At 39.2% G+C, this 22,125-nt stretch overlaps 1 protein-coding gene across 1 annotated transcript; it reads left to right on the top strand.

Moving 5' to 3' along the window:
• The first annotated feature begins 14,823 nt into the window (after positions 1-14,823).
• LOC134006607 (growth/differentiation factor 8-like) lies at positions 14,824-17,601 on the top strand. The gene is made up of 3 exons (XM_062445537.1): positions 14,824-15,160; positions 15,966-16,336; positions 17,168-17,601. The coding sequence occupies exons 1-3, from the start codon at positions 14,833-14,835 to the stop codon at positions 17,546-17,548; spliced, it is 1,080 nt and encodes a 359-aa protein (XP_062301521.1). The 5' UTR covers positions 14,824-14,832; the 3' UTR covers positions 17,549-17,601.
• Positions 17,602-22,125: the final 4,524 nt, after the last annotated feature.

The following is a 22,125-nucleotide window of genomic DNA, read 5'->3' as shown; positions in this document are numbered from 1 at the left end:
ACTTATTTCGAACATAAGAAAATTAACAAAAAATGAAGTAGGAAGAAGATCCTATCCCTTTCTCACTCCTCCATTAACTCATATATCATTTATAAACATGTATCCCCCAAATGTTCAACCAGTGTCAAAAAAATGAATAAAACCAATCCATTAACACATCATCTCCTCATCCATATACCTCATAACCTCTACCTCTACCTTCATTCTGCAGTCAAACCTGTAACTACAGCTTCATCTACCAGAACTGTTACTTCTGCACAACTTCTCTTCCCATAAGTCAGGTCATGTTTAAAGCCTTAAGGCCCAAGTAGAGATAATATATAGTATGTAATGTTTAAAGACTGATTTCCATTTCATTAATGTTGTATTTATGAATTCTAGTTCCTATCTGTTCCTTTGCTTCCTGCACTGATCCCCTCCAGGTATCAATAGATACTCATCTTATCTTTAAACCCAAAGATTAAGATTAGTTTTCGTAGTCAATCGAGTAATTGATTAGTTGTGTCAGCTCTACTGTAAGTTACATGTGTTAAAATGTAAAAGATTTATTTAAAGACCAGGTGAAACACCATTTTGAGACTCCTCTATCTAATGGCGCTTTTCCACTACACAGTTCCAGCACGACTCGACTCAGGTTTTTTTGGCGTTTCCACCAGGGATAGTACCTGGTACTGGTACTTTTTTAGTACCTGCTCTGGTTGAGGTTCCTAGCGAGCCAAGCCGATACTAAATGTGACGTCAACAGACTGCCGGCCACTGATTGGTCAGAAGAGTTGTCGCTGGAAGAGTCATGAGCCGTCCCACACAAGAATCAAACCCGGCATTTTTAAATACCAACAGCAGCGTTACCATAGTTACAGCCATACGGCTCAATTTTCTTGCTTTGTGTGAGACAGAAAGCCTCATACAGCAGCAAGTACACCACTGCCTCAATGTCCTCCATTGTTTATGTGTTTTGTGTCGCGTATAAAACGAAGTCACGGCAATTTCGCGGAGCGTTGCTATGACGACCCCGCCCACGTTGAGTAGGTACTTTTTTGTAATGGAAAAGGTTCCTGGTACCGTACCGAGTCGAGGCGTGCTGGAACTGTGTAATGGAAAAGCGCCATAACTTCTGTATCATGTATTTTTTAGTGAAACTAGACAGTTCAAAAATATGGATGATGGGTTAATATCATGATATCATTGGTTGAAATTGGTAGGTTCAAGCCTTCGTAAAAAAACATGATTGGATTTTGACATGAGGCAAATATTGTCCTTATAACCGGAGATGTCATCTAAAAGGAAAGGTTATTATTCTTGACTATAAGGGTGGTGTCAAAGCTTGATGTTGGATTGTTGTAGGATTCATTTGAAGCATACTGAGGCCTTTACAGTTGCATGTGTGCTCAGTTTAGTGTTGATAATTCATTCCTTAATGGACTGAGAAACCCTTTTAAAGAGCTATGTTGTGATTTTAAAGCTACTCTTTCACTCAGACGTTGAATGAAGTGTTTTATGATAATTTAAGGGGGAAATATGAAGTTATTTGATTGATACAAAGACTCAAAAACAGCTACTAGTGCATTCAGTGAAGACATAACAGTACACCAGTTTGCATCAGCCAGGCATCTTCATCAATAACGAATCTGCTCACCTCCCTCAGAGGTTGTGATATCTGTTGTTTCTGTGGCCAAACAATGCCTGTAAGCACCGGCAGCCATTAGACTCCCTCCCAGGTCATTGAGCATTCCCTGCTAGCTAATTACAACAGAGCTGTAGTTGTCTGCACCCCCCCACTCCTGTCTGGAAACACAGTGCGGAGGACGGTGGGAGGGTCGCGCAGGGGTTGCGGGGGGACGTATTTCTGACAAATGTGCCATCTCCATAATTAGCTCGGAACATATGAAACATTAAACACGCCGGGCGCTGACGACAATCAAAACATTTCATTTGTTGTCAATTATTCATTACTTTGAAGGTTCTGAAGGGGTCGTTAATATGGAAATAAGCTTGCGATGCTAACAAGGTTGTAGTATCTGATTCCAAATCATCTGAGCACAGAGAACCCCTTCCTCTTTTTTTTCCTCCCCTCTTCTAGCCTAATATTTTGCCTTTTTGTCTTTTCCATCCCTGTGATTTCTTCTCTTATTCATGAAGCCTGTTTTTCAAACAAAACCATTTTTCTGACTCAAAAAACAAGCCGCTTTTATCCACTTTATTAAAAGGAGGGAAACTGTATTTGATGGAGTTCTTTGATAGCTTCAAGTTTAGCTCAGCCTCAAATGAAGTTAAACCACCCAAAACTAATCCAGTACTTGTGTTTTATTTTTTCCTCTCTCGCAGTTTTTCTTCTTGCACCTGGCTTTATTAATGTGTGCTTCCCCCCTCGGTGGCTGTCTGGAGCAAACCTGCCAAGAGAGCGGTCACTAAAGTTCCCCTGTCTGTAGCTTTTCACGGTTTAGTTCCCCTACAATTAATTAACAGGATGAAAAGTCCCACGCAGCACCTCGCCTCCACGGCTACCTTTGCCAGCTGTCAAATCGGAGAGACGTGGACTGGAAAAATAAGCCTGAGGCTGGGACTATTTAAGGTAATTAGTTTTGATGCATGCAGCTCTCAATCCGTATTACCTGTCGACTGCTGCCACCACCGACTGCCCAGGGGGGCCGACGTTCATCAGGGGAGTTCAGCCTAACGCGTTCCAACAAACGAGGGTACAAACATAGAAATAAAGGAGAAGTTTTCTGCAGAATTGAGTAACTTGAAGGTGTTAAATGTTTCCTTAGATAGAGCCTCTGTTTAGCCTTATTTTTGCTTTATATCTTTTGGCCTTTTAAGTCTTTGGCACACCAATCAAACACTCAAACAATGGAGAACACTAATATTGGCAGTGAATCTTTGAATGTTTTTTGGCAATCAAACAAAACAGACAAACATACATAACAGGTCAAATAGCTGACTTCATCAATGACTTCAAACTGGAGCATGGAGAGGATATCTACTATAATTTAGAGGCACTTCTTGTACTATTGTGTTTTAAAGTGACAATACTTCAAACATGCAGGAAATATAGGAAGAAAATCTCGTAGCAGTGGTTAATTAAGGAGTTTTTCATCTTTCTTGTGTCCGGAAATGGATCTTCTTTCGATTCGTACCAGATCAGCGGCACACAGGGTTCCTACACTGTATGGGAAAAGTATGGAATTGATTTTTTTAGTAATTTCCATGTGTGCATAAGTATGGAAAAAGATTTGTGTTTCCAGGCTATTGCACGGTTATGTTTTCTTCAATATGAAATTGCATGTACTAACCAAAATGTTACACCAAGCTGAAGCTGCATGACTCGGGGGAGTGTCGACTTGGCCTAAGTAGCTCCTACAAGGTCAACTGACAGGACGCTGCACAAAACTCCTACACATTTTCAAAATATGAGAACACATAATATATATATATATATGAGAGTGTACTGTGTATATGATGACTGAATGTCTTTAAACAGTATTAAAAATTCAGGTGCTGGAGGTCTTACTGCAGCGTTGGTCCACGAGAAACATAAACACATCATCACACTTTATATACTGTCAGAAATGGTTAAAATAATCATTCATTAATCGATTAAACTGAGGATTGTTTCTCCATTAATCGATTGGTGTGATGTCTTTGAATAGCTTATTTTGGCTTTTTTTTCTTCTTAAAAACAGAATCAGTTATCAAAGCAGCAGCTGATTGATTGAAACATCTCCTGCAGGTCGTTGTGATGGCGAGGACACGACCTGAAGACTCGCTTCCAGATGAATAACGGTAAAGTACGACATCATCTATATAACAGTCTCTACTGTCTGCATATGAACTTATTGTTAGTTTGTCTTTTTAGTTGTAAAAGGAAATCATGCTTCACTTCTTCTATGTAGACAGTGGTCAGATTTTAAAGTAGCTGTATGCTGCCATCTGGTGGTCTCAGTGTATATTACATCCAGGCTACATAGAGCACATCTAATTCTGCTTTTTTTATATTATTTTAAGAAGTACATTGTAATTTCACAGCCTGCAATGTTTATGAAATCTTTGTCTTTTTTGAGGTCAAACATGGATATTAACATTTTGTTCATAGTCTTTAGGTTTAAATGTGTTAAACAGAGCAGATGCTGTTGTTCTGTTGTGTTTTTCTTCTCAGTGCTGGAGCTGCAGCCCAGAGTGAGCAGCTTCAGGCTGTGCAACCGGCCCATCCTGCTGGTCTACCCGCTGCAGGCCAGTTTAGAGGTACTGCTGTCCACTGGTTTTACTGGGTTAGCAACAAAGAGTCTCTGCATCCCCAAAAGGAAAGACAGTCAGTGATTGAGCACCACCTGACACCTTGCTTTACTTCCTGTGGGTATTTTTATTACTTAATTCTTATTTTATTTATTAAAAGTGTTAATTAAAATGCCTGTAATCCAATTTTTTTTGGTCTAAATTCAAACTACAGACGACAAACTCTAGATGGTGCCAAAAACATATTGAGGCTGGATATCCTGAATCTGAGTGAAACCACCAACTAAGCATTGATTTGGTGATTTGCAGAACAAAAATTAAGTTAAAAAAGGGTTAAATTGGGTTGAAAAAGTGTTGAGATAACAACTATTTAAATGTGGAAGCAACATTTTCTCTAAACCTGAAAGTCAAATTGATAGCTCCCTCAATCCCTTACCCTTGTGACCCTCCTTTTCAGTCAATGTTTGGGCACAACACCCAGAGAGCTCACAGCATGGGGTTTCCAAATGATGTGAAGCTCCACCACCACCACCACCCTCCACCCTCCACCCTCTACCCGTCTGTACATTACACACATGAGTTAGCCGACAGTCCTCCCTTCACCAATTAACACCTACTTTATTATAACGCTGACTTCTCCCTAATGTTCTTGCATGTGTTTATGCACTATTACCTTGACGGATGCCTGTTCCACCATTACACATAATTGGCATATCAATATGCAAAACCTAAATGGATTAACCTTCTTTAAAACTAATGAGCACTTGGATGCCCAGCTGGGGAATGGACCTGAATTAGCATTTGTCATCTTTTTTGGGGCTGATGTGACAATAAATAATTGAAGAGAGGCTGATTATTGTCTTTCCTTGGGCTACTTGAGCTTAAAGTGACTGTACTGTAAAATGAGAGAATATGCAGATTTACTGTCTTAATGACGACTTTCACACATTCAGTGTCTGAAGACAGAAAAACAAAGGTGAGTCTCTCAGATGAGAAAAATGGGGCAGTTTAGTTTAAAAAGGGAGAAGTAAAACACACATTTGTAGTAAAGCGAGGATATTATTTAAGATCATAACTCACACCCAAGTATGAGTAGTGTTAGTTTACATGTCAAATAACCCATAATTATGTAAAGTTGTGAGTTTGCACCTGCAGAGATCGGCCGACTCCATCGACAAAAGAAGAAAGACTGAAATATCTACAAGAAACCAGCCGTGCAAGACGAGAGCTGCAGCTCAGTGAGTATGACGTTTATGGGTTCAAACCTACAACAGTTGGTGCATTACAAGGACATTAAGAACATTTTTATTGTCCCAGAGTGGCAATTTATGGTGCAGCAACCATAAATAGACAGTAAATACCACACAAACATCACAGAGGTATTTAAAAGGCCAATGGCAGTCAGTTGTTGGTCCTGCATGTTGGCAGGTTGCATCTTGTTGTTAGTGCTTGAACTCCTTGTTACAGGGGATAGTAACAAACTGTTTTAGGTCAAAACTGCCAACAAGTCAGACCCTACAGACCCATACAATGCTGGTCCAGAACCAAAGACACTCACTCCCTCCAGCCATATCCTCCAGGCTGTCAGAAAGCCGAACCTAACATTAAAGACCACACAATATTCTAAATTTGACAGCTTGTTTCTTACTTTAAAATTAGTAAAATATAAAAACTAAATAAGCACTCCACATTGTAGATCCTGAACTGGTCCAAGTACTAAAATGGACCAGAATGGACTATACAGGACTCAGTCTGTAGAGGTTTGGGTTTCGTCTCCTGGGCCAGCCATGGTGTTGAAAGATGATTGGCAGCACTGCTAAGAGATCCACAATCCACGATACAATACAATACAATATTAAAAACACACATATATGTTTCTCCTGTGTTTTCTAAGGTGACTCCACAGCTTCTTTAAGTGTAATCATGTAGCTGTAAGTCATCATAGAAGACAGTGAGATAGCCTGATGTTCTTAGTTCAACCAATTTAGAGAAACATTTGTAGTTACCGGCAATAATTTGGTTCAGTTTTTATGCCAAGAACATAATATAATGCCAGATTTTGATTTTAATCTAATTAATCTTGTTAAACTAATTGCTTAAGGCCCCTTGTAGGTTTAAAAATAATTGCAGAAAGCATTTAACAGCATGTAAAAATAGAGAAATCCTTAAATTAAAACAGCACTTTTATTTAGTTGGAATGAATAATAACAAGTCAAAATTAATATCATAACTTACTTGTATATGCACCCTGCAGATATTGATTATTGTTTCCTCCCATCTATCCACCCAGTGAGTCCAGCACACTTCATCTGTGGTAAATGCAACCTCCAAATCGTCACTCCTGCAATTCTTCAAATCAGTCTCAAGTCCAAAAATCCATATGCGTCTGTATATGTATGTGCTGTATGTTTAAGGGACCCTCTGATGCTCCATGTGAGCCTCCTGCAGGTGACACATCATCTTTTCCTGCTCCCCAGAGAGGTTTCATCCAACACTGGAGATGTGAAAAAAAGGGCTAAAATAACTGTCAATGGTAAACATGACCTCAAACTGCAGACTCATCAGTGTTGCTAGTCATTCTTTAATTATTATTCAAGCCTTTGAGTATCTTATTATATAGTGAAGGCAAGGTTTTAGTCGGACCTTTAGTCTGTATGTAGTTTGAAAGGTCAGAGTTTGGTGGCAGGCATGTGAGAGCTGCAAAATCACCAGAAAGTCTTCCCAGGGAAACATAAAAAACAATATAAGTATTTCTTTTCATGCTAATGTACTGTATGATAATAACATGTAAACACACACAATAACTTCTTCATACCTGTGTAACCCTACAGCTGTTGGTCACTGCACAGGTACGAGAGGTTACCGATCGTTTCCCATCCCTTCATCTTCATCTTCATCCTCATCCATCTTCCCGCCCATCTACTGACACCTCCTTCCTTGTGGAGGTGTCAGTAGTGAGGAGAGCAAAAAATGGCCAAAACTGCTTGGGGATACAGTGTATTTATCTGATGAACGCAAATAAGCAACTGTGTTTGTTCCTGAATTGCAGCTTGGAAAGTAAAGGTGCATTTGTGCCGATGACATCATAAAACAAAACAATAAAGCAGACAGAGATCAACGATTGGGTTATTATTATCATTATTAGTTGAATCTATATGTAGTCATAGATACATTTCCAGAGATGAAAATGTCCAGTACTACGTTTTTTGACATGTTGAGCTGCAGACAGGACAGTTTAAGCCAGGCTGTGACCAATAACAGTGTATCTGTTAACTTTGTAGCAACCTCCTCTGGTGTTTATCCATGACCAATGTTCTTAGAGTTTTATTATCATATTGCTTTCAATTATAAACTGTTACTGTACGTTAAACTCTTGATGTTGGAGCACTCCTTAAACAGTGACATGCCTGATAAAACAGGACCAGTCATGTTTTACAGTATATGTTTCTCTTGGCCACAGCATGGTACTCTGTGGCAGCAGCAGGTTATTGTGGGTGGAACCAGTGCAGAGAATAAAGAAAGACAGTTGATGAACTGGTTTAGTTCCAACTCGCTTATATGCTTAAATGTGTTTTTGTCCTCCTGGTTTGCTTCCATCAACACTATAGTCTATTAAATCCATGATAATGATTTATTTTCTCTTAATTCTCTTAAAGATTTGACAGCAAACTGACTCAGTAATATCAGTACTGCTGAGAGTGTTGAGCTATAGGAGTTTCCCCATTGAATTTATCTGTTTTATGAACAAAATTAGCTTTTTAGAGCTTAGCAGAGTACGTTTTTAGATCATTTTAAACATAAATAAAGTGTCCAAACATTGTTATGCTCAGGATGTCCCATTAATAAACGATAAAATCCACATCTGGGGTTTTATGTGACTGAAAGACAAACTGAAACCAGACAGAAGAAAGGATATAAATAACATTTCTCCAATTAAAGACAACACCTTTCACTCCACCCTCCATTTATATTGACATGATGAGACAAGAATGCAGCTGTGCAAGATGGTGCTTATTAATTATTGTGCGTCTTCTCTACACTGTCATAAGGTGACTGTTGTCGTCCGCTGTGCGTTTCATGTAAGTACACAATCTCATGTTCAAGTTTTGAAGATATTTTGCAGAGTTGTAAATGTTTAATCAATTTAAATGTTGCTTGTAGAGACAGTTGCATGGTATATATTTTGTATTCTCTATTGATTGTAATATTTAGCAGCATTTTCTACTTGATTTTAGTGTAACATTCAACAGCTGCTATGAAGTGATTTGCTGAACTTCTTGTCAAAGTTCAGTGTCAGAATCTAGAGAAATGTTGTGGATGTTTCCCCCCTCAGAGTTAGGAGTTAAAATTAAGCAACTAACTGACTCTAATTTTTAAAGTTAAAATAAAAAATCGGATGCTCACATGATTGAAAAGCATCTGAAAGCCTTTGCCAAAGTTAAAAAGATGAATTCAAAAATGCTAAAGACACAAGTTGAGTAATGTTGATATTTCTTAGATATTAAGTTTTTACCAAACACCAAACTGATTAATGCTGTTGTCATTTTTCATATTTGTGATTTTCCATGTGTCTCAATGAACCGGTTCAACTGTAATGTAAACGGGCACCTCCCTGTTCTCATTGAAATAGAACTGCATCATCAAATAATCACCTGTCACAAAGACAATCATCACTGACAAAAGATGTTCAACTCCAGTTCAGGTAAGACGACAAGTTCATATCTTCTTATTTTTACTCTCAAATGTGAAGAAAAACATGAAAACGTTTCAGGACAAACTCTTTTTATTTGTCTCTGTCTTCTGATTGGTGCTCTTGTAGACAACCATCCCTCAGGCTACGACGTGGGGCCCCAGCAAGGGGACCGGGGGTCTCATGGTGGGGACCATAGGCCTGAGGGTGGGCACGGAAAAGATGAGGAATATGGAAGAGATGGTCACCGTGGCGATGATCGTCATGGAGGAGATCGCCATGGAGGGGAAGGCCATGGAGATGATCGGCATGGAGGAGATCGCCATGAGGATGATCGCCATGGAGGGGATCGCCATGGAGATGATCGCCATGGAGGAGATCGCGATGGAGGGGATCGCCATGGAGATGATCGCCATGGAGGAGATCGCCATGGAGGGGATCGGCATGGAGGAGATCGCCATGAGGATGATCGCCATGGAGGGGATCGACATGGAGATGATCGGCATGGAGGGGATCGCCATGGAGATGATCGGCATGGCGGGGATCGCCATGGAGATGATCGGCATGGCGGGGATCGCCATGGAGATGATCGGCATGGCGGGGATCGCCGTGGTGGGGATCGACGTGGAGGGGATCGACGTGGAGATGATGAGGGCAGTCCCGGGAGACACGGCCCTGACCGTGACCACGATCGCCACGGGAACAGGGGCAGCGAAGGTGACGGTGGCCATGGCCACAGGCATGGGGGGCACGGCCGTGGGCGTGGCCGTGGACGAGGAGGACGCTGGTAGAAAGGTGAGATGTTGAAACTAGATGTTACTAAATCCTACACACTGGGCCTTTAAGTGGTGGAAGTATATGTTGGTGGGATGACAGCTGTATAGTTGAATGTTGTGAAGAAGAAAAGTGCCTGTTGATACTCAGGAACAGGTATGTAACAGATTTGTCAGGTGGTGTAAGGAAGTGGTCCCAAACCTAAGATTAATGTGAGGGGTCACCAGATTATTAAAAGATAAAAACATGAAGAAAGACATAAAATTTAAATTACTTTTTCATACAAAATCTTTGCTTTGTTTCTTACTGTCCACCTTTTATCTCTTCAGGCCTCTAAAAATCTCCTCACACGTGCAATGAGGGGTCACAAATGATTTAGTTTAAGAGGCAACAAGCCAGAAAGGTGGGAAATACTCATATAAAGCAATAATTTGTCATTGTTTTGTCTTATTTTGTCTTCCAGGAGGCAGACACACGGAGCAGCAGACGTGTTGTGAAGCTCATCCTGCTGCTCTACTCTCTACCTTTTGCCATTTACTCAATACTGGACCCATTGTTAGTGAAGTATCAGCATTTTGTTTTCCCATTAAAGCAGCTTTGGTTGTTTGTTTTTTTTTTTTTTAAATGAATGAAGACAACATATCAACCTGTCTGCAGCCTTTGAAAGTCAACCAAACTGCTAAAAACATAATGGGAAATATACTGTACTGTATCAGCATGGGTGCACAAAAGTACACATGTGCAATAAAAATGATTAAAGCTGTATTTCTGCTCTTATATGAAATAAAATAGTCAAACATGAAAACATGAACTAAAGCTGTGAAATGAATGCATGTGGTGTATGTTAGTGTAAAATAAGACATGCAGTTCGCAGGCTCTCCAGCAAATGGCGGTCAAGTTCCAGGTTTCACAAGACACACTGACTTCTTTCATCAAATCCACTGATGAAGTGAATCCAGGTAAAAGCCAAATATCTTGATCACTTATTGATTTATTTTTATTTAACCTGAACTGATCACAAAGGAAGATTTTGGTCATTAATAAATCTGATATATTGTTTAATATTGTCAGATCATAGTAGAATGTATTTCATTATCTTCATATGTACATTTGTCAATTGGAATATTTAGTTTTTTATCTTTTAAGATGTCAAATTAACTATAAAGTAAATTACTTATAGTTTTAGGTCACTCAGACAGGATGTTTTATTTTGTATTGCCCAATATTTACTTATTTCAGGTTACTTTTACAGATCCTTAGATGCAATTTTGGTCCAATTTCCCACCTTCATTTTTAAAATAAAGATTAAAACAAATATACAGCAGTTTATAGACTCCAAACAGTGACGTCATGCATCTAAACCTGCAGTGACAAGTCATGATAAACTTCATTTTACAAGTGATTATGTTACATTTTTAGCATTGTACTATTTTCAGTGAGCTTCTCCTGCAGTATGACAGCCTTGTATATTAATGTCTGTTGAACTTTTTCTCTCTTCTGCTGCCAAAACAGAGCAGTGAAACATTGACATAACCCCGGCCGGCCTCCAGTTATGTTTTCATGTCCACAGTAACTCTGCAACGTGCACAGTAAACATGTGGAATGACAAGGACGTCCTGTCGAGCAGGTGTCCCACACGTATAATTTTCCCACTGAGGCAGAATGAAAATTATCAGTCCTGTTGCTTCAGACCGAGAGACTGCACAGTGTGAGCTGTAATCACCAAAAACTCCTGTTTCAAACACTGTTTAGATATTTTTGGTGGAAGTTCAGCAACATTTAACTGCTATGAATGTGTCAACATGTTTCAGTGTTCATTTGAGCATCTGAATGTGACACCTGATAATCAGCTGCATATGTGTAGTATGAAGTATGTGCAGATGTGACAAATTCTACAACTGTGAATCTTTTTCTCCTTGTTTTGCATGAATGCTTGAAGTAAGTCAGTAAGTAATTAGCAGAATTAATATATTAATAATGTCACAACACCCTCATCTTTAACATTTTGTGCAGGAACCACTGGTTTACTGTACCTGATTTCCCAGAATAAATCAGACCATTAAAAATATTAAAGTAAAGAGGCTCTAATATTACAGTTATCTGATGTTCTGATGACAAGAAACTGATTTAATGTCTTGAGGTAGATCATAAAGTTGTGAACATTTATAAGCAGACACATCAGGACTAGAGACTGTTTTCTTTTCAGTTATTCTTCAATAACAATGCTGCACAATAAACTCTGTTGGGTTTAGAAAGCTTTGATTTATTGCAGAACTCCTCCTGGTGACTCCTGGTTGCAACAGACTCACATGTGTTGTTAAAATGAGCTCAAACCTTAACGGAAAAAAACACTTGAGAGGGTGAAGAGGAGCTACATTCCTATGACATTAAAGGCAGGATGTGATATTTTTAACTTCCCTTCAAGTAGAAGCTTTGAGCTCATATAATGTAATCACAGTCACTGTCAATGAAAGGCAGGTCCATGTACTGAATCTGTACTTTCCAGCAGAGCTGCAGAGCCTGAGCAACAATATCCTCTGACATCTTCTGGGCGAACTCAAGCATGGGCTTGCTGACAGGTGGAAGATCCAACCGGCCTCCATCAGCCGGCGTCTCCTCTGAAATAAAACTTTTAGTCTCCTTCACGTCCTCGAGAAACGCCTCCGTCTCATCTACTCCTTCTTCGTCGATGACACTCTGCTGCTGCTTCGGTGTCTGCTGTTGCTTCGGTTTGTCCGAACTGGACCGCAACCTGCATCTGGACCCGCTGCATCCCATTTCCTCTTCAGCAGCGTTAGATGATGAGTTTCATGACTGCATGAAAAACACCAGGAATCGTTTCAGTTTTCACTTTCTCATCACTTAAAAAAACCACGGGCTGTTTACATTGAAGCTTCTGTTTATCCAACAACACTAAAATCAAGACCAGCAAGTTCACGAAAAGTGTAAACTGAAGTGATACGTTTCATACCAACTGTCGTTAAGTACAAATAATAAAACACTGAATACATTTGCATAGAATATGTCAAAAAAATCACTGTTATTTCACCATTTTTAAGAGTATTGTGTATTGTGAGTGATTGTTTGCCTATTTTAAAGTTAATGTCAGCCATAAATTTACAATTAAATTCTATAATTCACAATAAAAAAAAGAGTCAATCTTTCATCACTTGTTATTCTGCAGGATTTTGCAGACCAAGAAATTCATTTTACATTGAAATTTCAAGAGCCAATGCCAGCGATTATACAACATGGATTTATTTTGTGGTTGTAAAACTACATAAAAATTAAATCTTACAAGTAAATATTGTAATTTCACAAAAGGAGCAGGTCTTTCTTTTAAAAAATACTATGCAATGATGATAATTCTACAACATAGCTGCATTTTTTTACAAGGTTGTGTTAGTATAGATTAAATATGATTTCTTAAAGCTTTGATTATCAATTAACAATCAACAACAGTTCAGCTTACATTAGACTAATTGTAACCAAGTTTCTAAAGACTGCAGTGTCTCTACAGGACTGAGATCAAATGTGTTTTTAATCTTTTACCCTCTGCTCTGTGTTGCAGCTCCTCTCTGGACTCCCTGCAGGTTCATTTAACGTCTCTACAACCTTCAGAGCTGCTGATAAACGGGCAGCTGAACCAGTTTCCCCCTGCTGCTGCTGCTGCTACTGTTGCATGCTACTGGTGGTGGTGGTGGTGGTGGGAGGAGCACGTCACAATACCAACCAACATACATCATACTATCCACTAAATGTCCCTAATCTCACCATCTATGACATATTTTACCTGACCCTTACCTACCCTATGATAGAGTACTAAGTTAATTATTGTCTTTTTTCTGCAGGTTTTTTTAAAGGTGTTTTAAGGATTTCTTTTCACCCTAATAATTACAGGGTTTTCTGAGGGTTTTTTGTGCTTGTTTAAAGGTTGATTAAAGTAGTTCATGCCAAGAAAGGCCATTCAATTGACCTACAATCCATTAAAAGAATCTTTAAGGGTATCCTTTGACATAATTCATGGATCTTAATTCAGTTTTATAAGAAGCTAATCGAATCAACTAATTTAAAAGTACTAAAAGACTCTTCATAAACCCTTCAACTAGATTAATGTTGTTTTAATTGAGTTTTTTTTTAGGTTTAAAGCTTAAAACTGTTTTTGTTTGATTTATTTGTGTGATTAAAAAAGTACAAGCATCATAATTGATAATATAGACCAACTTAACATCTCTTTTTACTGACATTACTGCTGCCGATGAATCTTAACTGCATCAGAAAACATGAATAACTTAAATGTAATTGTCCAGTGTTAAACTTGATGCTCTTGATGTTAACACTGAGCTCAGGGATTATGCCTTTAAAGTTGTATTTAGAAAGAAAGAAAAAAAGTGGGTCATTGCTGTGTGTAGAGACAGGTCAGTAGGTGATGGTGCCTTCAGAGAATCTGCAGAGCGTGGGAATTCATGCAACTCTATATGTGTAAACAGAGGTAGTGCTGCCATCTGGTGGCAACATTTGTCTTTTTTTTAATCTTTCTATCTGAAAGTTTGAACAGCAGATGAAACATTTGAGTTTTATCTTGCAAACTGTATGATGAACTTCTTATATACGTAAAAACACTTTTGCATTTTGGATTCTCTGCCTTTATATTTCACTTTTTTTGTTGAAAACTTTACTGAAAAGCACAATGAAAACTTATTAAATTATTCAAGTATTAAAGGTTAACTTCAGATCAGATGAATAAACCACTGCAACACAATGATTGTTGACGAATATTTTTGCAGTTTATTTCTTCAAAGGAATAAAAAGCTATGGAAATCCCCAAGAAATATACATTATAAAATAAAATAAATAACATTTATAATGACTTTTGTCCATGTTCTATTAAAAATAAAAGCTTTAAATCAGTTGAAAAACCTAAAATACATTTCATGGAGCCTTTTTCTTTTGTAGATGATGAAACTATGAACAACTATCAAGCTACAAAGTGTTAAAATAAAACTTGCTACCTCTTTAAATCTCCCCTTAGATTAAAAAAAGGATCCTCCTGGCAGCCAATCATAAAGAGCTGAGGCCAGGGGACAGACTCATATCAGTCAGCGTCACGGCACTGACCTCTTCTTCTCTCCAGGATGCTCCTCTTGCTCTGCCTGATCGTCCTCTTCTCTGTCGGCTTCTCCATGGAGCTGAACCAGACCTCCAAGCTGCTGGCAGAGAGTGGAGAACAGTGCTCGGCCTGCGACTTCCGAGAGCACAGCAAACAGATGAGGCTCCACAGCATCAAGTCCCAGATCCTCAGCATCCTGCGGCTGGAGCAGGCACCCAACATCAGCCGGGACATGATCCGCCAGCTGCTCCCCAAAGCGCCTCCTCTGACGCAGCTCCTGGACCAGTACGACCCGCGGGTGGAGGACGAGGACCACGCGACGACGGAGACCATCATCACCATGGCCACCAAGCGTAAATAAACAAACCAACAAAACTTTTACTTTTCCTTTTTTTATTTTTTTATTATTCACCTTTATGAGAATGTTGTCCGTGCGTAAAAGCTGCGCGTAAAGTTGGTTTTAAAGCAGGAAACAGAGTGAAGGTGCTATATCTGCAAAATAATGCATAATAATGAATATAATCATCTTTCAAAGAATTTATCAGGGAGATTTCAATCCAAAACCCTAACTGCATGTCTCTTTTTCTGTAATTAAATGAAGTACTTTAAATCAGACACTGTTGGATTTAACAGGGTTGTCTGCATCCTGGTCATTCAAATAACTATAGGTGGGTTCTTTATGTAAACTGTGCAGTTCAGTAGGAGTAAATGGCACAAACAGACCACAAAACAGCAAATATTTGCACAAGACAAGACAATTAGAATCCATACATTGCCTCAAATAAGCACCATCTAACTTCGCAATCGGTACATGATGAGATATTTCACTTGTGAGCAATGTTGATATGTGTCCTGAGGATGGTGCAAAAGAAACAAATGTCGATTATCTGAAAAATCTGGCCATTCAATTATGGGTATTGTGGTCTCTGCAGTAAGAACAGTGGGATTCATCTCCTATAGACCATCAACAGCATCAACAAATTATTTATGAAAATGTGTCTGAAGTTTTCAAGAAGTTTTGTAAAAGAGTATTCAGCTGAGAGTGAATTTTAATTTTCTGGGGATATTGAATATCTCCAGCAAATTTCACACTTAACTGTCCAGTTTTGAGAAATCTAAAAGTTTCATTTAACATTTTATATGACTGGTTTCTTGCAGCCAACCCGGTCGCCCAAGACGAGCTGTCCTCCTTCTGTCTCTTCAGCCTCAGTCCAAAGATCCAGCCCAAGAACATCCTGAGCGCTCAGCTGTGGGTTCACCTGCGGCCGGCAGACGTGGTCACCACCGTCTTCCTGCATATCTCCCGCCTCAAACTGGGTAAGGAGGGAAACAACACCCGTGTCAGAGTCCGCTCCCTGAAGATCGACACTGACGCCGGCGCCGGCTCCTGGCAGAGCATCGACATCAAGTCTCTGCTGCAGGCCTGGCTGAGACAACCGGAGACCACCTACGGGATCGAGATCAACGCCTTCAACTCTAAAGGAGAAGATCTGGCTGTGACCTCAGCGGAGCCTGGAGAGGAAGGACTGGTGAGACTCAGATATTTACAGAACATCTCAGATTGACAGCCTCTCATGTTGTTGAAACTTTATTGCTGAGGAGCACTGTTATATTTGTTTACTCTTAAATAAATACCTTCTTTTTCTCATTATATGCACGAGAAACTGTGCAATTGAACTAAGTTTTGAACAAAGCCTTCACCAACATAACTAAGTATATCCTACACCGAAATATTAAAAACTTCACCCAATACTCTGAGCCAAGGTCCACTTAACTTACTTGCTCTGTTACTATGAAGTAAGCTTTTGATTTGAAGATGATTACCTCTGGTTACCTTTTAGATTCAAGAAAATTGATTATTTTTAGCATGAAACACCTTTTTATATGATACTGGCAAATAAATCTGTAATCAGGTACTGTTGGTGACTTGTACTTGCTGTATTTTGAAGTGTAGACCGTGGTTTTCTTTGACCGAAACATGAAAACATTTGGATAACTGAGACTTGGCGGTGTGCAAGAACTGCAGACATAGAATTTTAGATACATGGTCAATTTGGGGAAACAATGATTATCATTGCTCATCATTACCAAGACTAAAACTTTTCAATTGTTTCTATTTGAACCAAAACACATTTTTAAAAGACCCTCTTATTGCTAAACTGCAGCTTTGCATTATAAACATGGACAACTTGTTTACTTGTCACTTTCTTTCTGCACTAAATATTTGCATTTATTCTACTTGGTAAACCCCAAATATTTAGTTGTATCTGACATTTGCAATTTGGTGAAAAGGATCTATTTTAAGCCCAGCTTTCGGTTTTTCTGCTGTCTTTGTTAGCAAATGTTTTATTTCTTTCCAGCAACCTTTCATCGAAGTAAAGATCCTCGACAGTCCAAAGAGATCCCGCCGTGACTCAGGCCTCAACTGTGACGAGGAGTCTGTGGAGACACGTTGCTGCCGCTACCCGCTCACTGTGGACTTTGAGGAGTTCGGCTGGGACTGGATCATCGCACCCAAACGCTACCGGGCCAACTACTGCTCAGGGGAGTGTGAATTCATGCACCTGCAGCAGTACCCTCATGCACACCTGGTGAACAAAGCCAACCCACGAGGCTCCGCAGGGCCCTGCTGCACACCCACCAAGATGTCGCCCATCAACATGCTCTACTTCAACAGAAAGGAGCAGATCATCTACGGAAAGATCCCGTCCATGGTGGTCGACCACTGCGGCTGCTCGTGAGGGAAACATCCTGCAGGACTATAGGTGTCATCATCGCATCGTTGATTTCAGCAAACGTCGTTGAAACATTTGGAAATGTTGCAAGAAAATGTCAAACTTAGATACAGTAGTTTGTGGAAAGAAGCTCATAAATGGTTTTTGCAGAAGACTATTTTCAAGGAAAGGGCTCCAAAAGTTTCTTATTTTATACTTCTATCCAAAAACCAAAAACAACATGTAACAAAAACACAACAGAAATTCTGCACTAATATAAACTTTAGAAATGCTGCTGAAACTGATGAATCAGGTGTAGTTTACTGTTAGCACCGTTATATATCTCACTATGTGATAATGTGCACATAACAAAAAGCTCAACTTTGATTGATTTATAGTCTTGTGTACCTGTAATAGTAGCTCTGTCATTGGTCCGCCAACTCTTGAGAAGAATATTTGGCTCTCTAGTTGCTAAATGTTCTATTATGTCCACCCACTATAGTCGCCACCTTTGAAGGTAGTGTGCAGTAGGGTTTTTAGCTTTTTCTTTGACAACAGCTGCCTACTGTTTCTGGAAACAACACTATGAAAGCAGTGAAATTGGACCAAAAACAGTAAAGTTGCAGGAAAACCAAAACAATGCTCTGAAAGATGCTAAAATGTTTGGTAGAGTTGAGTGAAATGGCAGAGTTCTCCCTGCAGCCTCGTCCCTACAAATGAGCTTTAATTTTTTCCATATTCATTACAGCTGCCTTGACTTATTGATTTTAGTTTCATGTGAGGCCATTCCTGCTTTATTAACACAATCTTTGAACCCACCAGCTATCTATCTGACGACATTTTAACCACTGAGGACAACGGCCAATATTTCAGGGCTTCTGATGCAGCCAGCGATAATGTGGATAATAGATATCTGGGCGGAGACTTCCTCTTTCGTGTGCTGACTGTTGTTTATAATCTGATTAGCAACTTGAAACAGTCAAGACATTTCAGTTCATCTGTATAAACAAATATATGCATAATAATGAAGATACGTTTTTTAAAAAGCTAAATCATTGTCAGACGATGGCCGATGCGTTCCAAGATGGCATTTCGGCCTGCAGGCAACCGAAGCCTGCTCAATTGTAATTGGTCAATTCAACTCAGACAACAAAAGGAAACCAGAAGACTTTGGATACTCAATTATTGCCCCATTGCCTGCCCGCTCTGCATTCATATCTAACCCTGTTATAAACTGATTTTAACCCAAATTGTAAACAGGTCAATCAAATTTCTAATAATCTGGATATTTCTGTTCAACTTGTTTTAAATGATGATTTGTTACTCGGATGATAGATTGGATGGACCCATAAAATACAACAAAAACACTTGGATGACTCCTGCTGCTTCCTGTCGTCCTGTCTTATGAAAATGTGTCCTGATTTGAGCTTTGACCAGAACAAACCGCTGCAGGACGTCTTCCACATGTGCTTTTTATTTTTAAAAACATGAATCGAGTGAGTCCGAGCCAACGTGTCGCCCCTCCGTGTCCCTGTGCTTGTTTGCAAACTCCTCGCTGTGATCAAGGAAAGAAAGACACTCCAGTATTTTATGAGGATAACTCAGCGGAGGAACTTTAACCCTAGCCTTTCAAAAAGAACCAACCTTTGTCCAGAGGTTGTTTCAGATCTAAAAGTCATCACGGACGGATAATATATTGTCAAACGGAAGGGGAAAGTTTCGGATCCTTTTGCCCCTGCAGCCGCTGGATGGGAATTGACAATGTGAGAGTAGAAACTGTGATCTCAGAGGGAGGTTTCGTGTAGATTTGAAGCCGAGTGCAGATGTCCTGACTGTTGCTGTGCTTCACGGGGGTTTCTGACCTAAAAGTCTTTGTTCTGCCGTTGGAACAAAACGTTTTATGGTTGTGGCTCTGCAATGAACTGTAGATAACAGTTTTTTTGAGGTCACGTCGCTGTTAAAATGCCCATCTCCTGCTCGAGTCACGTGGCTTTTTTTATTATGTTATCTCACTTCATAAGGCTTTTACCCTCCTGTTGTCCTCCCGGGTCAAATTGACCCCGTCTGTTTTGACTGTTCCTTCTTTCCTCCCCTCCTTCCTTCTACCTTCCTTCCTCCCCCCTCCCTCCTACCTTCCTTCTTCCCTCCTTTCCTTCCCTCCTACCTTCCTTCCTCCCTCTTTTCCTTCCATCCATCCTTCCTTCCTTTCCTTCCTTTCCTCCTTTCCTTCCTTCTTCCTCCCTTCCTTCTTTCTCCCTTCCTTACTTCCCTCTTTCCTCCCTCCCTCCTTTCCTTCCTTCTTCCTTCCTTCCTCCTTTCCTTCCTTCTTTATCCCTTCCTTCCTCCTTTCCTTCCTTCTTTATCCCTTCTTTCCTCCTTTCCTTCCTTCTTCCTCCCTTCTTTCCTCCTTTCCTTCCTTCTTCCTCCCTTCCTTCCTCCTTTCCTTCCTTCTTCCTTCCTCCCTTATTTCTTCCTCCCTTCTTTCCTCCTTCCCTTCCTTCTTCCTCCCTTCCTCCTTTCGTTCCTTCTTCCTTCCTCCCTTATTTCTTCCTCCCTTCTTTCCTCCCTTCCTTCCTTGACTCGAGGACAACAGGAGGGTTAAGACCAAATAACACATTACGATGGACATTTTTGATATGAATGTTAAATGTTGCCATGAGAAATGTGAGGATGTGTGAAAGAAATAGATATGTATAGATGTTTGTATTTGCATTTCTGATGGCTCAAGAGAAAGTTATTAAGTTTGTCTCTACATAAGTGAGGATGACATTATTGTTAGAGGTTAGAAAATGTCACTGTGCACTTCAATAGGAACAGCTCTGCCTTAAATTCTACTTTTATGAAGCTTATATGTTTTCAGTTTTTGTTGATATTGTCAGAAAGGTGATAATTATACTCTAATACTGAGATATCTAGTGATTTCCCAATATTCTGCCCACACCTTTAACATACATGAGTTAATGTAAACTGAAAACGTTTCTGGGAAATGAACAAAAAGATCAGTTACATATTTAAGCCACTTGGGGTCGCCAAAGTTCCCAAATTCAGAGCATGACTTGTACAACATTGTCCCACAGTGTTTCCAGTGTCTTAAAGCAGCAGTCAGGTGTCTCATATGAACAGTAAACAGGTTTTCCTCACTGTCATCATTATTCTCCTTCAAATGTGCTTTCAGTGGAAGTGATGGAGGACACAGTGTGTCCACACAGTCATGTAAAAGTAGATGATCAGCTTCTATTGAGCTTCATCAGTCTGAGTTAGTCATATGAAGTGATATCTGACACATTTACAGTCTTTTTAGCATCAGATTCCCTCTTAGTGTTTCCCTGTTGAGCTGTGGTGTAACCATAGTAACACAAAGACTTTGGTACTGAAAACACTGTAACGCTGAAACATAGAAGATGAAGATTTGACTCATTTGGACAACTGAAGCTTCATATTAGCTTCAGATCAACTTTTAAATCCATGTTTCCACAGAAGGAGGACTGTGGGTTTAGTCCTCCATCACTTCCATTGTAAACATTATGAAGGGATCTTCTAATGGTCTGTATGAACAGGAGGAATAATTACAGCCAGAAAAATTTAATGACTTATGTTCATTTGGATTCCTGACTGATGGTTTAAGACACATTTTTAAAAAGTGTGAAACTGTCCTTTAAAGCATGACCCAGTGCTGCCAGGTTTGATGTTATCTGTGTTTGGATATTTGCATTCTTTGAAAGACGTGTTGCCCTTGGTGTATCGTGCACTCTAGATATGTATATGAATAATAATAAATGTGCTGTAAATGTCTACATTTTTACAAATAATCTGCAGTTTTGAAGTATGTGAAGAAAGAGTCAGCCCACAGCTGTATCTGTCAGATGAAGAATCAGTACTAATATATTTTAATAACAATATTATCACATGCTGTTATCATGCTTTTGATGCTTTTGTACATTTTCTTTATCTTTATTCAGTATTGCTGATTGTGCTACTTAACAAAATATTTATATTATTTCTACCTTAAATATTTGAAGTGTTTTACTTTTTCTTATTTGAATTGATGTTCAGGAGCCAAATGGATACAACTACTTAATTTTTTAAAACAAAAAAGGGGATAATAATAAAATTAATAATTATAATAATACATAATAATAAACATAAAACTATACATTTTTGGTTCAGTATTCTGTATTTTACTTTTATATCCTATTAATAATCTCATACAAGTATTGTGTTACCATTATACATAAACATATCTGTAAAAACGTTATCAGTAGCTTATAAAACTACTGACCTTTTCTCACAAGGATTATATTACTATTATTGTTGTTATTAGGGTCAAAAGTGCTTATTTCTTTCTTATTTTTTTTTTTTTTTACTATTATGGATGAATAAAGTCTTATTTTTCAAGCAATTATCTGCATGAATATCATCATTTCTGCTTGATTTTGGACTAAATATTGCACAAGTTCAAGTTAAGTTTTAGTTTCGGAGGTGTAGGTTGCTTTCTCTTTCTCTGAAAACACGTGGTCACCTCGGCTGTTCCAGTAATGGCTTTCCTCCCTCAAAAACCTTGCATCATTTTTGCTTTTAATCAATGAAAGATAACATTTACATAT

This window comes from Scomber scombrus, chromosome 24, assembly GCF_963691925.1.
Source record: "Scomber scombrus chromosome 24, fScoSco1.1, whole genome shotgun sequence".
NCBI classification, from domain to species: domain Eukaryota; kingdom Metazoa; phylum Chordata; class Actinopteri; order Scombriformes; family Scombridae; genus Scomber; species Scomber scombrus.
Note: the sequence above shows the minus strand (reverse complement) of the source record. Positions and strands in the feature narration are given on the sequence as shown.

Excerpts from the sequence above, each read along its gene's own strand:
- LOC134006607 (XM_062445537.1), top strand. The coding sequence starts at position 14,833 with ATGCTCCTCTTGCTCTGCCTGATCGTCCTCTTCTCTGTCGGCTTCTCC. Across the intron at positions 15,161-15,965 it reads CATCACCATGGCCACCAAGC|CCAACCCGGTCGCCCAAGAC; the intron begins GTAAATAAACAA and ends GGTTTCTTGCAG. Across the intron at positions 16,337-17,167 it reads AGCCTGGAGAGGAAGGACTG|CAACCTTTCATCGAAGTAAA; the intron begins GTGAGACTCAGA and ends ATTTCTTTCCAG.